The sequence below is a fragment of the Gavia stellata genome, chromosome 9, assembly GCF_030936135.1.
Source record: "Gavia stellata isolate bGavSte3 chromosome 9, bGavSte3.hap2, whole genome shotgun sequence".
NCBI lineage: Eukaryota > Metazoa > Chordata > Aves > Gaviiformes > Gaviidae > Gavia > Gavia stellata.
In genome coordinates this window covers 6,908,441-6,928,488 of record NC_082602.1, presented here as the reverse complement: position 1 = coordinate 6,928,488, position 20,048 = coordinate 6,908,441, and the positions used below count along the sequence as shown (strand labels likewise).

General features: G+C 40.4%; 1 protein-coding gene across 2 annotated transcripts in view; it reads right to left on the bottom strand.

Annotated features, from left to right (window-relative positions):
- The window catches only part of JMJD1C (jumonji domain containing 1C), a 57,876-nt gene extending 38,139 nt beyond the window's left edge, over positions 1–19,737 (bottom strand). For both annotated transcript variants that reach the window (XM_059820917.1, XM_059820918.1), the window contains exons 1-2: positions 19,679–19,737; positions 1,655–1,760 (exon numbers count right to left, since the gene is read on the bottom strand). In XM_059820917.1, coding sequence (XP_059676900.1) covers positions 1,655–1,661 — 7 coding nt within the window. In that variant the 5' untranslated portion in view covers positions 1,662–1,760; positions 19,679–19,737. The remainder of the gene's footprint in view (positions 1–1,654; positions 1,761–19,678) is intronic.
- Between the last annotated feature and the right edge of the window lie 311 nt (positions 19,738–20,048).

Here is a 20,048-nt window from a genome sequence, read left to right as displayed (position 1 = left end):
AGGTGGTGGCACTGCAAAGGCCCTCGTGGGGGATGCCACGTCACTGCCCGAGGAAGCGCGTCTCTCCTCAGGCCACACTGCGTCACGTCAGGTGAGCAAGTGGATTTTAACTGCAGCTTCTCCTTAGACAAGGAGAGCTAGTCTGCAAGGATGTTTGGATTATATTCATCTCATCACCTAAAATGCTCCCAATTTGTGCACTTCTAAGCATCCAAACACCTGTTTCAGAAATTGTATAAAATTACGTATGTAAAGACAAAAATACAGTTCCTGCAATGATGGGATGTAAATGAGTTGTGTGGATGATGGGCTGGCAGTTTCATTTAGATGACTATTTCAATATTGCTGGGGCTTCGCTCAAGTATTGATTCGGTACCAGTGTACACACAGACTTCTATAATTGTCTTCTTATTGTTACTCTAATGAAATACAAAAAACAAGCTCAATTTTAGTTTCCTTTTCATGTAGCCCTAATTTGATTTCGCATCACCTCTCAATCCAGTTTTGGCTGCAAATTTCATCAACAGACTATTAACTCATGCTGTATCTGAGAATATTAAGATAAAATCTAAAATCACTTACACTGACATACCAATTTACTATCTACACAATTCCACACATTGCTTTCTTCAGCATTCTTACTCTGTGGCCCGTAAGAGTAATCACATCTAGTCAAATTAAAAATTCCACAGAAGGAAAGACACAAGTTTTTTACTGTAACTTCAATATTACACTTACCATATTCCGTTGGTCTTCTAATCTTAGCTTTATCAAAGAAACCAGACAGCAAGCAAACCTCAGCACCATCCTTATAATATCAGATTATTTATTGCTCCCCTCCACATCTTAATTTACAGAATGACTGCTTAAACATTTTTGTCCTCAAATTGCTTTACTGCTTGCCTGGGGATTTTAACCTAGACCCACAGAGGTTAGCTTCTGCCCCCCATTGCTAGAAATGCCTCTGTAGAGCTGCCCTGTCAGTTCTGCAGAAAGTTAATGAATGTACTGCAAATGCACATAGTATTTTTATTATCAGGAAGATTGAGCCAAAATAATTTATTCTAATTCATACTAGTTCTCACATAACTTGTATCTACAGTGTGAAAATGACGTATGAGTTTGCTGCAACCTTCCAGCATTAGAATCGAGTTACAAAATCATAACTGATTTGAAAGGCACTTTTCAATGGAGGGTGAGGGTGTGGAGTGGGGATCTGAAAGTATCCTTCATCTGTGACAGAACTGTGAAGAACTACAAGCACAGACAGGTATTGGAGAAGTTATCACACGTAACAGTAACACTAACAGAGCACAGAACAGTTTTAAACATGCTAAAAGGTGTGTGGTTGCCATTCACACGCACTTATTCTCACAACAAATTTTACAAAATATCTACATTCAGACTAATGATATCCAGCTTTTGCAGTAATCACTAAGACATCAAACAAGTTAAGAAGAGTCTGAAGAAGTCATGCACAGCTTCTTACATAGTCTTGTTTTCTGGAATTAAGAAACACTTCCAAAATATAACTTCCAAGTTAGAAATACATTCTCCATTATATTCACAAATGCTATGGGATGATCCCCACACAACTAATAGCCTTAAACTAGCTAACACAGAACAAGAATAACACAATTTCCCACATAATTACCTTGCATAAAAATCTCCTGAACCTTTTGTTCCTTTACCCAGGCTTTTACCTCCTCATGTAACTGCGGGTTATCCCTGAGAACTGGGTTTAGACTGTCTACGTCGTCCTAAAGTAGAGATTAAAAAAAGAACCATATGTTATGTTTACTTGTAACATTTCTGTTTGTTTTCCTAGATGTCTTTTAGAGTACAATATTAAGTAGTTTGATGCTAATTTTACTGATTGCCTATAAATCCCTGTGTTATTTTTAGAAAAAACTTAAAAGCACAACATAGTGCTAGAAGGTGTTTCATGGGAACATGGTATGTCAGATCCCACATGTGGCCAGACTTGAAAGCTATTAATAGGATCCCACTTTCATAAATACTGTCTTACTACAAGCTAAAATTGCCCTCTAAAGACTTCAGTGTTTACAGGTATGCAGAAAGAATTATTTAAATAATGACTACATGAATTAAAAAAAACTGTTTTGCATATCCGTAAAATTTAATATGGACATATTGAGCATAAACATAGATATAAAACCCACAAAGGTAATGCGTAAGAGATAGCTGTATTTTAAGAGAAACAAACATTCTGAGAGAAACACCATTACTGATTTTCAAATATGTAGGCCTTTGTTAATCAGCTAATTTCAAGTAAGACATGGTTTAATTTTTATTTTTATTGTATTCATTTCTCCTGAAAAAGATTCTTTTTCACTATTTGAGTAGGAGATCATCTGGGAAATTAAGACATATTTGGTGCCACTCTTGTCCTAACAAGGAAAAACCGGGCACAAAATCTGGTTCGTATCCTTGAAAGCACGGCTTAAATCATCATTCATCTCTAGACTTTTAGAATACCCATTTCTCTTTATTTCAGAGCAAACTTGCTATTTCTGCCTTTGAGGCTGTGGCAGAGAAATAAAGCTGCACCGCAGCTTGGCGACTCCTCATGCAGAAGGCGGTCTTGGAAATCCGTGAGCTGCAGGAACATTCATTTGTGCCGAGAGAACTTCAGACAGCTAAAATAATCAGAGGGATTCTCCACATACAAAATGTAAAATGTTTTATCAGTACTGCAGCTGAGATCAAGTAATTTCCTTGATCTCCAACAAGTTCCTTGATGTTTCACAATTTATTATGAAGAGCTCCAACCATAGAATATAAAGATACAAGCAACACTCAGGAATCGTGCATTGCTGCCAGGCCCTCAAGTGACATGAGCAATTTCTCTCTATTCATCTGGATGAGATTATTCCTGCTAACCCACTGATCACAGGATGTCTATTTCAAATTCAAAATTCACTTCCTGACACTTGAAGATTTGCTGTGCTCCATTATGGAGAACGCATCAATGCTTCAGTTATTACAGAAAATTACTCTCTCTCCTTAGGCTTTTGAAAAGGATATGGCCTCGGATCCAAAAGGAACGGTCAAGATGACCATTTTAGTACATGTGAAGTGGAACAAAGTAAAAGTGAAGGGGAAGATCAACAGGACCTCTACCAGCAGGTTAAAAACACCAACTAGGGAAGTATGTTGCTAGCATTATTAGAGGCACAAGAGGGACAACACTAAAATTTATCCAAGAATGGCAGACTAGCAAAACACTTCCTCCCCCGAGGCAATCTAAAAAGGGTATTAGCTGTTCTACTTTCCCGTGCAAATCCATTTTTGCATTGATCCTACATACAGAAGCAACACAACCACTGGAAAGAAGGAATCATTTGCCAGGGGAACTCAACAAACCCTGGAACTGGAGCTGCCTGATGATCATTCATCTGTCCTCCTTCCCATGCACTCTCTTTCACAGCAACTGCAAGAGATTCCTGTAGCAAAAATTTCCCCTCTCAGACCCACAATTATTAGACGGACTGAGGCACTGCAAAACTGGAAGTCTGGCTGACTTAAAAATGCAGTTAATATGCAGATCTCGTACATTTTGAATAGTTCCTTCAGTCCCATCTATGAAAATTTTTATCTTCATTTCAAGACTATACAGATTGATTAGGTACCATGAAGTCAGACCTGTTACTCTTAATGTTATTCTACTTCAATGAGTTCTTCATGCAAAGTTTTTGAGTCTCTGTGTCATCTTGAGCCACTTCTGATTTGTTTCTGAAGGCAACACATACCGCTGCTTTTCTTTTTTTAGATTTCACATCCTTCCTAAGCATCTTTGCCTTCTTTGAACTTGATACTGAAGATAACTGGTCATCCTACAGACAGTACATTTGAACCTTTTTTGTTCTATCTCCTATTCGGATCCAAGACATATCAGTACCTTTCACTGAGAGTCCTTAGTGTGAACACTTAGAAGAGGAGACTACGGAGTCCATTTTGTACCCCTTTCCTCACTCTTGGAGAAAGGTGAGCTCATTTCAAAAATGAGCTACAAAAGGCACAAGTGAGGTCAAAGATCCGTTACAGAAACTGCATGCAGGTCTGACTGGGATTACGTACAGGATACCAAAGAGAACCCAGGGTTTCTACATACACACAAAATACACAATTAACATATCATCAATCACGGGGGGGGGGGGGGGGGGGGGGGGGGGCGGGGCAGGGATAAAAAGTGTTTTGCTTCTAGACATGAACATGCTATACACTGGTCAATAGAAATCAGTACAGCAAAGCAAAATTGTAATTGACAACTGAAGCTCAGTATCGAGACACTAAAAAAAAGGTTCCTGAAATCTCAAAAATTCTGTTCTTTTTGTGACCATATTACATGTATCTATGAAAAAATTGTGTGTGCCATAACTGACCTTTTTCCACCATTAATCTTAAGTCTGAACATTTGAAAACCAGGAAATTAATTGCATAATGTGTTAAACTATATGGTGATGGCCTTAAACGCGCTGTTTTAGCGCACACCACAAACTTTGGCAAAAACAGGGAGACAGGGCAACAAGCAAGGCTGATGACTTGCAGTCTCTTCCCTGTCTTAGCACTGAAGATGAGCAGATGACTCTGCAGTGCCAGCCTTTTTCCTTACCCTGTATTTATATTGCTCAGGAACCAACAACTCTGCCTACAGATTTGAACCCTGGCAATTATGACCTTCAGTTTTCCCCTCCTTCTTGGTCGAAGTAGCAAGATTGACAGACTAACCCACAGGCGAATTAAATGCCCTGTAGGATTCTCCTCCAGACTTTTCCTCATTTGGAAGTAGTTTCACTCACAAAAGTAAGTACGGTACCCTCTCCTAGACCAGTTTTTCCACAAGTCCTGGAATGCCTCCTCCAGAAGGATGTTAATGCTGGTTTGAAATCCTTACAAAATGCAAATCAGAATGCAAATCAAATAAATGGGACTGTAATTTTCTGCTTTAAATCTACTGTAGGAAGCTCTTTATGTACTTCATACGGCAGTGCCCCTTGCTCCACAAATTACTATATGCAATAGTGGGAAGATGACAAAGGGCGTATGGGCTAGAAAGATATGGTCAAGATAATCTTTCCTTCCTTTCTGGAAGACAGTCACATGAAGCAATGTGACTATCAGAAGCTTGCCAATCTATGTCAGGTTTTTTAGATCTTTGCTGCTATTCTTCCTTCTTGCCAGACCAAAAGAGGAATTCACTTCTGGTGGAGTGGACTTTCTTATTAATCATCCAAAGAATACTTGAGTCAGCTGCATGTCTCTCTAGGTGAGAATTCTCACCTGCTGGGGATAGGCTTGACTCCTAGGTAGTCCTGAGAAGAATAAAGAATGACATTTTCCCAAATAACAAAGTGATCCAGTGTTTTTCTGAGTATATCTGTTCCTTCTTCTGTTGCAAAATGATGGAACAGGTTGGAAAATATAGACCATACCATCAGGTTAAGATACCACGCTGCTCTAACCAGCAAGCAGAAATCTTTGTTCAGGGAAGCATTTTCAGAGACCTTACACAGACAAACATAATTTATCATTCGAAGCCACAAGTGAACAAGTGCAAATCACTTCTAATGCTTCTAAATTCCTTTAAGTCATGAATCAAACAGGAATTTCAAAGACAGTACCCACAGAAAAACAACTCAAAATCCAAATACATACAGAATTCTCCTACTCGAGCCTCATCCACAAACAAAATACTGTCCAAGATACTGAGAGGCATCCCTGGATGAGCTGAATCTGCACACTGCCCAAAGACCATACAAAGTGCCTTCTGAAAGGCTCAAATGACCACAAGCTCTTTTTCCATTCTGGGCAGCCAGGCATGTGTGTGGTGGGAATGCCCGCGCATTTCCACAGCTTTCTACCTTCCCAACAAGGCTTGCACTATTGAAGCAAGATGTTTCCTCAGCATTTTAAAAATACTTCTCCAAGTCATTCTTCACAAACTTGAGGAGCAGAAACGAGTTCATTAAATCAAGAGATGAAACCCCAGAGCACAAAACAACAACTAAAAAGTGGATTAAAGTAGCTGCCCCTACCCCAATCACACAGCCTCCAAGCTGCTTACAGGAGGGTATAGAAACTCCAGTCAGCTGTCAAGTCTCCTTTCTCAGTGAAGGAGGAGAACTGACAATGTGCATTCCAGGAAAACCAGTCCTGGAGAAACAGTGGCTTTTGGCACTAGAAAGGCTTAACTCAGAGCCCTGAAGACCAAGCTGCAACACACACCATGCATTAGAACCTGCAAACGTTTATTGGGGAAAGCGCCTTCCTTGGCCACGGCGTCTCTGCATTTGGCTTCAACACATCCAAGGACATCTTTTTAAAATCAGTAGGAACTCATTTCATCTAGTGTTTTACAGAGAAAGACTAAGTAGATTTTGCAGTCCTCACAAAGGTCAACACCACATTAGTCCTCACCATCTGTGGCTTAATTAACTATAGCTTCCTCTGGCTGCTTAGAGGTTTTCTGATAATTTAGGACACGAATTAAATGAAAACTAGTACATAACCAACTTGAGAGTCCTGTTTACAATGTTTACACAGTATGTGCTGCACACGGGAATAAGCATTTTGTTAGTACTTTAATGGTAGAGGGAACACATTTAATTTCAAGGACTGCCAATGAAAAATTTAGAGATCAGTGTCAAAAGCTTGAACCTTCAGTTTTCTTCTTGTTTCATGAGTGAAATCAGTTTCTATAAAATGAGCCATCCCCTTCTTTTTTTTTTTTCCCTTTTTGCACCAAATCATTTTTTACAACTGCACAGAACTTCAGCTGCATGGAAATTCCATTTGGCAACTGCAGTCTGAAAAACAAGGAACAAGGTAAGTCAACACCTGCCTACTGATTTGCCCCAACAGTCTGCAGAGAGCAGTGGCACCAAAAAGTATTATTTTTAAAATCTAGACTGCTGAGAATTTATGATAGTCCTCTAATGCCATATTTTAGAAGATGATTTTTTTCCCATAAAAAAAATCCTCTCCTCATTTTCATTCCTTGATAACTAGCCTTCCCGTTCTTTTTTCTTCCTCTTTTATCTTTCACTGATTGTATCACCTGACATATCTGATTATATCACTGACCTGTAATCTCTTTCACTGACTGTAACCTTTTAACAAACTTTCAATCTAATATTGTCCTGCCTGACATCAGAGTAAGCAGGGGGGAAAAAAACACAAAACAGTGACATAAAATCTGGATAGGCAGAATATCAAAGATCTTAACAACAACATCACCTATTGATTGGCAGTATCCCTCTGCCATGCTATCAGACTTTTTTCCAGTGGCAAAAGATGAGAATCTAACTGAAACACTGGCAGCAACTGACACCCCGGAGTGCATCACCAGGCAAGTGCTGCCAAGGCCACGCAGACAACACCAAAACCCTACAGGGAAATCACCAAATTTAGCTGAGACTAAAATATACAGATCTTCTGTTGCTTCACCCATCTTTCTAGACACATACGCATGCATAAACTGCTGGTAAACTGCAAATTCCTTATTCGTTTCTGACAAGTGAAAGGCTTCCCCAGCTGCCACGCCACTGCAGCTGGCAGGCAAGAGGTCAGAGAGGCACGGAAGGCTGCAGGGCTGTGCCGCTCCGCTCAAGCCAGCAGAGAAACGCCTTTCCAGAGGGGACCGCTCCAGGGGGAACACGTCGACCCAACCCGCCGCGTGCCCCTGCGGGAGGCAACCGGCCTCCCGCTCCAGGCTTCGCACGAAGGGCAACGCTAGCCAGAAACACCAAGGCTACAGAAGGCTAGAAAGTTTTTTGGGGAGATGGCAACTTCCCAGTTTACCTTAAACGGCTTTGTCTGAGCGGAGAGAAGAGGCTTAGGCTTACCAGGCGACGCTAGCGCTTTCTATGTAAACCCAACCCACACTTGACCTATTTTCTGCTCTTCTGAGCGCACGGTCACAATTTACCTCATTCAAACCCAGCAGCTGCTGGGCTACATCTGAACCAGTTAAGTCAAGCTTGAAGGCACAACCCTGACCCCTAAACCCGAAACAAAGTCGAGCTGAGGTCAGCTCTGCTCACACGTGCGCGGAGACACGCCACATGGGAAAAGGCAGGGACGGGCAGTGACGCTCTCCCTACGTGCAGAGGCCAGGCAAGAGAACAGGGATAACTACTCCCTTCCCAACCAGGGGCTCTGAATGCCTTGTTCAGGAAAGGGCAAATGTTTATAGATAATTTCAGGCCACAAACATTTAAGATTAGGGGTTATTTTCAGTGCCTAACAGCAACAACTACGTTTCTGTGAGTAGAAAGTTAAAACTACAGGGAAAAAAAGATGAGAACTAAAAATTTAGTAACTTTCCAACTGCCAGCAAACTTAACACTGCTCAGGAAAACCTATCGTCAATTATTCTTTTGCTCCCCACTCTTTGTGTAATGCCTAATACTTCTCCACACACACTCCCACTTCCCTCCTCATTTCACCTGTTCAATAATTAAAGAGTTGACACTGATTTTCAAATTTTAATTACCAGGTTTGAGAATTAGGGGAGCAGGGCTGCATACGCTTCTCCAAGTCATGATTTCAGGCTTGAAGAAGCATCATTGCACCGCTTAGTACAGTTCTAGAAGAGTAACTCACAGCCCTAAGAATACCTACCAGAAAATTTCTGTTAAAAATATAAAAGATTATCCTATGGAAAATATATTAAAGTTAGCAACATAAATATACAGGAAAAAATCCAACTCATAGTCAAATATTTTTCCTGATTTTAACTCTCAAACACAAAAATAAACAAGAGATATTTGCCTTCCTATAAGACTACCAATGCCACAGGTGAAATGGGCATGCTGGAAAACTTGCTTTTTACAAGTCGGCTCGTTATTCTTGTATCTGTAGATGAGAATCTAGTATGGAAAGGCAGAAGAGAAATGAGAGCATCATACAGAACGAGCGTGCAGCAGGGAAGCAAGAAGCCACCAATGGATAAGCAAAACAAAACCTGCGCCAGGCAGATATTGTCACAAAACAACCTAGAAACCGCTCGAGTGACTTCTACAATAGTTTTGCATTTGAAAATAAGAGATTAAAAAAAACAGATGACCCTTATGCTCACAGGTTATGTCACCCTCTCTTTGGGACAATCTGGGTCAGAAAAGCAAAATCTCCTGGAGTGACAGATGTACCTTTTAGCACCTGATCTAAAGACTTCCCCAAACAAGTGGCTCCTACCCACAAACCTGGTGGGCTGTCAGCTTCCACATTGAGCGCTGCCGTGACCGTTTGTACTACTTACGTTCTCCTCCATGCACAAATGAATGAAAGGTCAAGTGAATAGCACTGCTCCATGTCCACCTTCTCCCTCATTTTGATGACACAGACGTACATTTGCTTTTCTTTCATTTTCCACTGAATCACATTTCCTTCCCCTTCCTCACTGCAGGCTCCATACATTTATCACCACCATCCCAGCAATATGCAACTCTGTCCTAATTTTGCATTTTGTCTTACCTACTCCCAAGAGAAACAGGGTGGGAGTACCAGTCCTACCCCACTCAGCCAGTGACTCCCAACTCATGTCGTGATACTGGAATAAGCTTTTGAACTACTTACGAAGCAACTCAATGCCACCATGGGAAAAGAAACCTCAAAGTGCAGACATTTCCCTGAAACGAGCAACTAGCAGAGTGAAGTTGATGCTAACAAGGAGAGCAGCTAAGTGAGTAGATCGGAGAAAAACATTTTGTACATTGATATTAAAATTTAAACTGAGACCCAGACACCCTGTGAATTGTGAACAGCTTTCAGAAGGTATCTAACAACTCCCCAAATCATATCAGCTGAAGGACAAGCTGTAAGAATGGAGGTGTCTTTAAGCAAAAAAGAAAGTACATTCTGTTGATCATCAGTTGTCTACACTAGTGGGCTGCTAAAAAGGCAGTCTAAAGCCTCCAGAAATCAAGCCAAGAGATCAGTTCTTGCTCAGAGACTGACCATTTTACAGAAGACACATCTTCCTTGCATCAGGGACAGCAGAAGTTACTTGCAGCAGCTTGAAATGGGAGAGCTGGAAAGCTGTATACTGCCACCACAGATAATGACAGACCGGATAGTTCATCTCTTATCTCATAGTAGTTACCTCCATCACATCTTTTATCAATTGCATTACTCAGCAACACAGTATTAATTGACAAGACTCCTGATAACTAAGAGCTTACTGTATTAAAGAGCAAAGGTCTCTCAATTCAAACCTGCAGAAGAAACCTGTAAAACGCTATCCAATACGTGGCAGACTGACGACAGCTCCTAGAATCAACACCACCTCCTAGAAATGAGCATCAGAGTAGCTCACTTTTGTGAATGACTCTCTGCTCTGTAATTTGAACTACCACCAACTTAAGATTACCAGCAGTCACAGAGCTACCCAGTCTCTTCTGCAAATATCCTCAATCCTATTTACCAAATAGGAGCTCTGGGAACATACAACTTTCCAGCTCCTTGCCCCCCATAACTCATGAGGATTATGAACAGAACACAAATCCTTCCCAGCAATAAATATATCTTAACCATTTTTTTTGTCAAGAGGAAAGAATACATCAGACATCTTCATAATGTTCTTGAAAGCCAGCTTCAGTGGAGTTTGGTCCACTTCATTACTATTACATTAATGTTGTTTTTTCAAGTGGTTTTCCGGGGTTTTTGAAAACATGTTTCTTAGACTAGTCCTACATCATAGTAGTATAGCCAACATGCTGATAATATGAAAGTAGTTCAGAATAAACCACATTTTTCTCAGGTTTTAAACGAGTACCACTGCATTTGCACAGAACTTTTCAAAGTTAATTTCTAATAGGATTTAAGGCAGCACTGCACAGAAGCAATGCATCTGAGTTGCGAAAACAATTAGCACATTTTCTTGCAGAATTTCATTCAGAAGAACAAACTTCTCTGGTTTCAGGGATACGGTGCAGAGACTCTCCGACCGTCTGGCTGGGCATACAACAGCAAGCCCATCCCTGTGCAAATGTGGAAATGCCGCCTCAGCTCCAAGACATCATCAGAAGCAATGCAGCGATCATCATGTGCTTTTTTCTGCTAAGAGCTCCGTTCTGACCTGCTGGAGCCATTTTAGGAATTTTCCCTATAAATAACAGAGGTCTGACCAGCTGGGATGTATATCATATTTGGATTAACACTACAGCTCTCTGCAACTCTGGAGAAAGCAGTGGCTGTGCCTTTTATAGAACAGATGAATAATGGCCTTGCAAAGAGGAAAGATTAAATTGCTAATCAGAAAACAGGGACATTTCAGTTGTTGCTGCATAAGCTCCTTGGGGTAAACTTAGGAAAGTCATTCAGTGTTTAAAGTTGATACAGTACTCGTCTATTTCACAATATTTTTCCATCGATAAATCTACTAGCACACAGAACCAAAGAATTCCTACTAAAAACATAATTCATGACTGAAGTACACCACTTGTGGGAAAAAGAAAAGCCTGTATGTAAAGCACCATGCTTCAGCCACCAAGTCTTACGCATCCTGACATCTGCTTTACCCCGATTTTATCTGTTGTATACCAAACTGACATGGAGCAGTGAAAAGAAGATAGCAAAAGGGAAGAAAACGTTCACACTGGGTAAAAACCCAGCCTCTGTGGTTGAAACATAATTTCTAAACTGTATGCTTAAAATTCACTATTAAAATCATAAAATACAGAATAATTTGTGAGATGCACAGAAATTACTGTGCTTCAAGCCCACCTGCTCAGCAAAAGCATACTAAAATACTACTCCCAGTAATGCTGGCAGACACACACAAGAAGAGGAGGATGAAGGGGAAAAAACAGGTATATTAATTGTAATTCTATTCAAAAGACAGGAAATGTTTGCTAGACTGAAGGGTAGTAAAATGGTAGTAAAAAAAATTTCATTTAATTATGTAGTACACTTATTAAAAGAAATTAAGTTTGATCAGGAAATGCACTGTACACCAAGCCCTCTACATCAAAACAACTACTGCACTTTTTGTTTTATTAGTAAAGTTATTCCAACGTTTAAGAAAATGGTAAGATTCATACTTGATTTTAATTAAAAAAAAAATTCAAGTTTGTATAAAATCACTTGAGTTTCTCCCCAGATGTCTGGCCTAGAAAAGGAATTCCATATACACACCTGGAACTGCTACAGCTCTCAACCTCTACTAACTGCAGTTTGCTGAAGGCTGTGGAGCAGTTCTCACGAAGCACTAACCCTAGACTATAAATGAGTTCTATTAGGTGTAACTTCAAAAATACATTTTGTAGGAAAAAGTTATATAATAGCAGCCCTGAACAAAGCAGTGTTGTATCAGAGGAAGGAATGAAAGCAAACAAAACCATGAGCACTTCATCAAACGAGCTATTGTGTTTATCACGTCAAGCTAAGCTTAATTTTGGTAACAACGCATTTCAATGAAACTCAGTTTCCCCCCCTACCTGAAATGCAGGAAGGCCTACTCTTTTCCGTCCCTGGGTAAGCACTCTCATGCAATGACTGTGGGACGTTAGGCTCATTCATGCTTCAGAGTTCCCCAAACACTAAGGATTCCCAACTCCAACATACAGCAACTATTTGGGAAAGCGAGAACATACTAGCAAAGCACCATCTGGTTATAAAGTGAAACAGACTTCTCTAGGAGCTGACTTTGTGTCTGGATTATGAAAATAGTGGTGGTCAAGAACATCACAGAAGAAAAATACTTTGAACTTTCATTTTTAAGAAATCAAATGTGAAGATTGGAAATTTTAAGGACACAGAACCGAGGATAATGTGCCCTTCTCTTACTACTGAACAGTATTTTCCATGGGTGGTGAAAAAAGTAATCTTTTGTGATCGGACACAGGAAGTTCCTTACCCAGAAACACTGGTTGGATTTGTAAATTCAGTATTCAAGACTGCTTTTGAGAAGTACTAAGATACATCAGTGAAAGGATTTGATCTTCACCTTCAAAGAAGAAGCAAGTTTTGTTCCATCTGTTCTGTTTTGAATTCCTAACTTTTAAATTATTTATTTCAATGCTATCTCCTGAAGTAGGATTAATGAAGTCAAACCATTTAACTGATCATGATTTTTGAAAAATTTAGGAAAAGTAAAACAAGTTTCTCTATGACAGTGGAAGGAAACCTGTTTTCCTATGGATCTGAGACCTACCTCCACTATAGCAACTTCAGCTTACCCCAGGGACCTCACAACTCTTTCCCCTTCCTCCTCGTGTACCTTCCCCTTCCCACGGTCTTCAGCAGTTCCACCTGAACTTCCTCCTACTACCTGGAGAAGCCACACCACCTGTGGCAGCTATGCCACACCTGCCTCCTGACTGACTGCCTCCCCTCCATGCTGCTCATTTCCCTGAGTCTTGTCAGGTCTGGAAGAATTCCACTCCCGCATCAAACCTCGCTGAGAGAGACGAAAAAGTGACTAAAGCCTTTATTTCTTAGGAAATCAAGGTAAAAGAGAAAGGTACAAATTTATTCCACCTATTTTGAGAATAAAGAGAGATTAAGTCCTCAGGGAAGCAACTCTTTTTCAAAGGGAGGCACAAATACAGGCTTAGGAGAGATGACGTACATCTCCCTCTGACTCTACAAATGGAGGGTGCCAATCCCTTCTCCCTACTTCCTCTCTCCTTGCGAGCATTCCAATGAAACTCTTCTGTCCCACACGTGTTAACAGGGAGCAAGGACTGGTATGAGTCATCTGACCCACTTCTAGCTGGACGCAGCCTTTTGCTTCCCCTCACATTGGAAGCGTATACTTAAACATAGATGTGTCGGTAACAAGCTGTTTAGACCACTGCTCTATACAAAGCTGCCAGAGAAGCCAGCTGGACTGCTTATGGGTGGTCCAGACACCAGAGACACAGGAAAGAATAGAGACGGCTCTTAAAGGCGACGCTGAGAAGAGTTAAAGATGCACAAAGCTGTGTGTGCCTCTGTCACCCGTGAAGGAAACGAAACCGGGAGGCGAGCACATGATGGCCACGGCCGCCAGCTGGCCAGCACCAGGAGTTCCCGAGCTGCTTCTGTCAACCTCAAAGGGTGGGACCAACCCAAAAGCTCCTGCCCGCCTGGTCAGTGGAGGTACAAGTTTATGGGAAAAGCAATTTTCGGCTGCAGAAGCTATTTTTAAGCCTGAAGTCTAAAGTAAGAGAAGTCTGAAAGATGAGTGCACTGTATGATTATGGGGTGCTTAAAATACAGACAGAAAAATATTATTTTATCCCTGTTTCAAGATGTTTAAAGAATTTTTTTATGCGTACATGTCATTACTACACAAACCACGTCACACGATTGGCTTGCTCTTATGAGCAAACAAGTCACAAAACCCCAAAGCATCCAGGCCTGAAATACCCAATGTCTGCCCATAATAAACAGAAAACGAGAGTATCAGATTTGCACAATGCCCTTTTATCAAGCCTTACTTCACGCATATAGAACTTGAATTTCTAATAGATCAAGTAAGATTAGTGCAGTATTAGATCCTGAATCCCAGGTACCTATTCCATGATAAGTGAGAAAGTTTATTATCATTACTCCAACAACAGTGAAGGTGTGTTAAGGCATTTGACCTGTCGGCTCTCAAACGTGCAATGCACATTTGGAAAAAGAGCAAAGTACGCACGCCTATCACTGTGCATGTAACACCTCCCACAGGGGATTTCTCAGTGCCCTATCTTTACATCTGCAACCTTCAGCACAGAGGTAGACAGACCGACCTTACCATTTTGAAACACTAAGGCAACGAGGCTTGCCTTAAAAAAAAGAAAAAGTTGTTCTGAAGGAGAACGTGAGTAAGTAGGGTAGATCCAAGGGAGATTCCACCATAGAGAAGAACTGAAGTGTGTTCTTGATTCATTCTTTGCAGGGGGCTTTTTTGTTTGTTTGTTTGTTTTAACCCAACATGCAGGAAGACTTTTTGAAGACTGCGCACACCCTTCCACTTCCTTCCTTGAGTGGTGAAATACCCTCTTTGCAGGAAGTTCAATGATTGTGCAGGAACTTAATTTGAATTCTTTGCCCTCGCTCAGCTGCGCACATTTGTTCCAGTGCTGTGTGCTCAGAAATCCTTTGGGAATATATTATCGCACACACACAAAATGCGTGTATGTATATTTGGAAATATATAATCTATCACGCACCCTGCTCTGCCCGACCCTGACACATAACTGAAACGCACTGACTGCCTGGGCAAAGCAGAGCCTTTCCAGGCCTTTCCATAAGCGTATTTTATTACAGAAAAACACAATATAAACCACTTTTTGTTATTCTTTATTTGCTTGTCCAAAGTCTAATGCAGTTGACTCCAGCTGTTTCGGCCAGTAACAGCAGAATCACACACTTCAGCCCAATAGTGCCCGTGACGGGTACTGCCAAACACCACCCAGACAAAAACACCACACTGATGAGGTCACACATACCATATGCTGAGCTTTAATGCTTCACATCCCCATCTATAGTCCTTCAAGTAAACTACAATGCTTAAACAAATTACGGCATGATCAGCTTTGCTGCTGCTTAACTTACTACATGGATCATAACAAATAGACACACAGCTGTCACAGAATAGTACAAGTAACTTATTATGACAGAAAACCATTTCAGTGCTAATTATTTAGGTCACACTTGTAATTGTGCAGGCTTACCGTAGTTTTGCTTAAAATATTTCAATAACGAACACATTTGAAAGTGCGTTCATTTTCAATCTATAGCAAGAGCCACTATAAAACCTACCCCATTTGTCAATTTTCACTTAATCACAAAATATACATGATGTGCTATGAATGCAAAGTAGAAAAATGTTAAGGACCTGACTTACACATCACATTTCAAGACTACATTTCCTGCAGATACTAGTTTGACATAGAAAATGCATGTTTGAATTTTATGTCTGTCACTTCCTGCAAAGGAACGTAATTTTCATTTCATTGCTAAGCAAAGTACCACGGCAAATGTTCGTATCTGCTTTCTCCTCAAGGTCTCCTTGCCACCACCATAAAAAGAACTACATGACTAAATGGTCTGACCATCCCAGATTAATGAATGAGTCATTCTCAGTGACACACAAGTTTCACATCGACAATAATACCGTTTGTATCCTCTATGAAGCAACAGTGATAAAAGCCACCGGAAACAAGTTGTAGGTTGGTGTTTAAGGCACCACACATACAGCATCCAAGGAATTTTTACGGAGAAGGGCAGGATTCAAAGCAGTACACACGTAAGGGAAAAGAAAAATCACATAATACACTTAGCCGTAAAGAACAAATTCACTGACAAGTGCAATACTTGCTATAGAAGACCTTGTGAAGATATGAAAAAATGGAAAAAGGCTGGTATAGCGCAGCTGCGTACCCTACTTTTAATAATGATATTAATCTAGCTCTTACAAAGGTTGTTGAATCTCTTAACAATTGAAACGTGTTTATTTATGCAAAGAGCAGACATGGCATGGGAATCGGTGGTTCACGATTCCCCAGCGAGTCCTGCCAAAGTCTCTTTAGTCTTGTTCTGGAAGAACCACTTCTGGTAACGACAGTAATTTAGTTCTGCGCCTACTCAAACTTTGTTTTTCCTGCCAAGAAAAAGGATGCCAAGTGTGCTGTTTTCTTTGCCTTGAGCAGTTGTCACCTTTAAACTGGACAGCACCATCTTGTTCATGAAGCCCTTTAGCCCAATAGTTACATTAAACAAAACTGCGTTTTTTGATCAGAACTGATCTGAGCAGAATTCATACCAAATGCTCATCTGCTGCCCATTACTAGTATTACAAGTATACGCAACGATGGGAAAAATTACTCAGTAGTTAAGAAATGTATCTGAAGCGAAATGGACTCTTCCCACACAGATTCAAACTTTGTTTGTTTTGGCAGAAAGGTACTGGAATTTTAGGCACTAACAGCAAAACGCAGTAAAAAAGTGTTTAGATCACCATGGTCTCCAAGGATTTCATATTGAAAATGTACAGCCATGAGAGCTTAAACCAAAAACTAAACACATTCAGAAAGACTCAAAGTTAACTCATCTCTGCAAAGAATGGTTCCTCAGTCCTGTCTTCTGCTCAAAAGCAGGTTCACAGTATTCCAGAACAAGGAAGCAAAAAGGCCATTTTTTCTTCTTTTTAGAAAAGCAGATTTTCACAGAAAGTTTACCAAAGATTTATCTAGGACCTGTTTTCATGGCAAAGAAAAGGAAGACCTTCCAAAAAAAAGTTACAAGTAAAAACTACCTTACATTACGTGACTGAAGGCTAGGAAAGTGGTAACAAAAAATAACAAGCAAAACAAATGAATAGAGACAATCCTCCCACTTCAGGTATCTTTCAGGAGAAAACAGTCTCACAATGATCAGGTTAATACTTCTGTCTAACACTGTGGGTACATAATTCATTTAGCAGATTTTAAAAAATAGTTTCTGTTCTCTTAAAGACATTATCATTCACTGAAGTTCTTATCTGTACACTTCACTCATAAAACTTGGCAATGAGACACCACTAGACCTGCAAAGAGACATGCCTACAAAAGTAATTTCTAAAACTTCTTATAATCGTTCAAATAAAGAAATCTTTATTTGATTAAAGCTCAATGTTATTTTACGTATCTACATTCAAGATCTGAGCTATAGCCAGTTAAGATGCGAATTTCGGATGCCTTAGCACTTAAAAGGACTCTCCTCTTGTAATGTTAAAACAAACAGATGATCTAGGTATCTCTTGTCACCAAACTACTTATGATTGATACAGATCAGTAGCCTCCAATCTCAGGCTTTAATAGGTAGCTGTTTGCTCCATGAGAGGGGGAAACAACCCGACCTCTCACACAGAGTTGCCCTCTACGTGTCAAAAATGGAGGCCAAGAGTTAGGGAGACCAAGCTTGTATCTGGAACTATTTTTCACAAGCTACTGCTTTGTGCCAGATTTTGGTCAACACCTCTTTAAAAACTGAAGTTGCTTATGCTGCTAATTACAGTATTATTTTCCAAGATATTATAAAGCCAGCTGTTCATGAAACATTTTCAAAAATGACACCTTCAATTTGTATGCACTTTCCCAAACTAAGGTGCTTCTGTGTCTAATACTGTATCAGTAAATACTCCTTGAAGTGAAGGACCTAAAATGCATATATAGCATCGCTATGTTACTGCCAGCCAGGCCTGGCAATAGGATTGTTTTACAAAAGGCAGTCCTTCCCACATATTCAATTTGTTTTGCTCAGCTAATCTTGTAAGAAATGATCCATTGCCAAAAGGAGATTGATTACTGTTACTGGAACGAATGTTATCAGAGACATGATCTTGATAGATCTCAGGCAAAGGACAGACGCTAGCACAAGTATTTGCTTTGTAAAATGAATCTGGAAGATTGCGGCTGGACTATGAGGCTGAATTTACACTTCACGGCTCAGCTGATTTAAGAGGTCGCGGCTGCCAAAGGAGGATATCCCACTCTGCGTTGCGTCATCCTGACCCCCAGCACTCACTGCACCCTGGGCTAATCCAGCTCAGTCACTAATATCACAGACTTCCCCCCCGCCGCCTCGTTTTTGAAAATCAAGGTTGTGCTGGTTTAGAAGGCTGAAGGCACTAGCGTGGGGTCTGATAGTGGGAACCGTCCTTTGCGGCAGAGCCAAGCTGTTCGAGCAGCTCAAGTCATAACATGTAACCTCACCCTGACGAGAAGCACTGAACTCGTTTGGCTTCCCCACCACAGACATTCAAAAGCACCAGCCCTTCCACAAACTGAACCTCCCTCTCCTTTCCCGAGGATTCTGTCTCAGTCGCTTCTCTTTTTCTAGCTCTATATTTGGTATTGGGGAAAAAAAACGTCTTGGTGAAGGAGGAGGGAAGAAGGGGTGTCAGGACAAAATTACATAGCATTTATTCAGGGCCATCTGTTATTCCAAGTCTCAAAGTACTATTTCTGTATCACTGCAGTGTACCATCCCAGCCGTAAGAAAAAGTTTATGGCTATTCTAATTGCTATCAGTTCAGCACAAGCTGAAGTATCAAATGTTTTTCTACTTGTCATAGAAGAGATTTTTAGAGCTTCTTCTGTGGCCGGGGGGGTGGGTGGGTGGGGGTGGAGGGGGTGGGGTGGGGGGTGTCATTGTTTCTCTTGTTCTTTAAATACACACACATTAATATATTAATGTGTTTCCAATTAATGAAGAAGGCATTAAAATCTAGGCTACTGGAAATTTTAGCAGGCTTAGAAACAATAGCAAGAGAAAGGGGTTATTCTTTTTAAAAAAATAACACTTTCTGCTATTCATTCTCAAAAAAACAGTAAGTCAGATATCACTGTAGTAGTGCAAAGACCTAGAAATGAAAGCCCAGCTTCAGAAGGATGGACACTATCTTTTATCTGCTCTACAATTAATGGTACTGACTAACCTTTAAAGGGGTCAGGTATTTTACTTAAAGGCGGTTCAATAATACTAGTTGCATAGTACCCCTTGACACGATCAGATTCACTAGAATCAGATACAGTATCCAATATAACCTTTCACAAAATGAGCAACAATCTCTACCAATAATCAATAGGAAATTGTTCCTGTAACACAGGAACTTGACTATAAAATGCACTTAAAAATAATAAACACATGAATTTTAACTAAGCTAAATGGACAGTACTTATACACTAACCCAATTTCTTACCTGATAGGGCTGAAAGGCACTATCTTCAGTTATGAAATCCAGCTGTTTGTCCACAAGGAATTCTACTGCAGTAATTGAATTGTATACACTTTTTCCAACCAAGGGCTTGAATATCTATTGGAAAAAAAGAAAATTAACCAATTAAACAAAGCTCAGCACATCAAACCTCCAGGACTGTATAAACACTTACGTAATTCTTTCATCAAAACAAGTTAAAACAGAATAACAATTACTAATTATACAAGAAAGGAGGATTTTGTCTTTTGTCGTTTTTCCTTTGTGCCGTTGGTGGAAAACCAGCTAGAAAAGGGAACTACGCCATACATTCTTCCTTTCCCTCACTGTGCTTGAGCAAGAGTGTTTACCACAG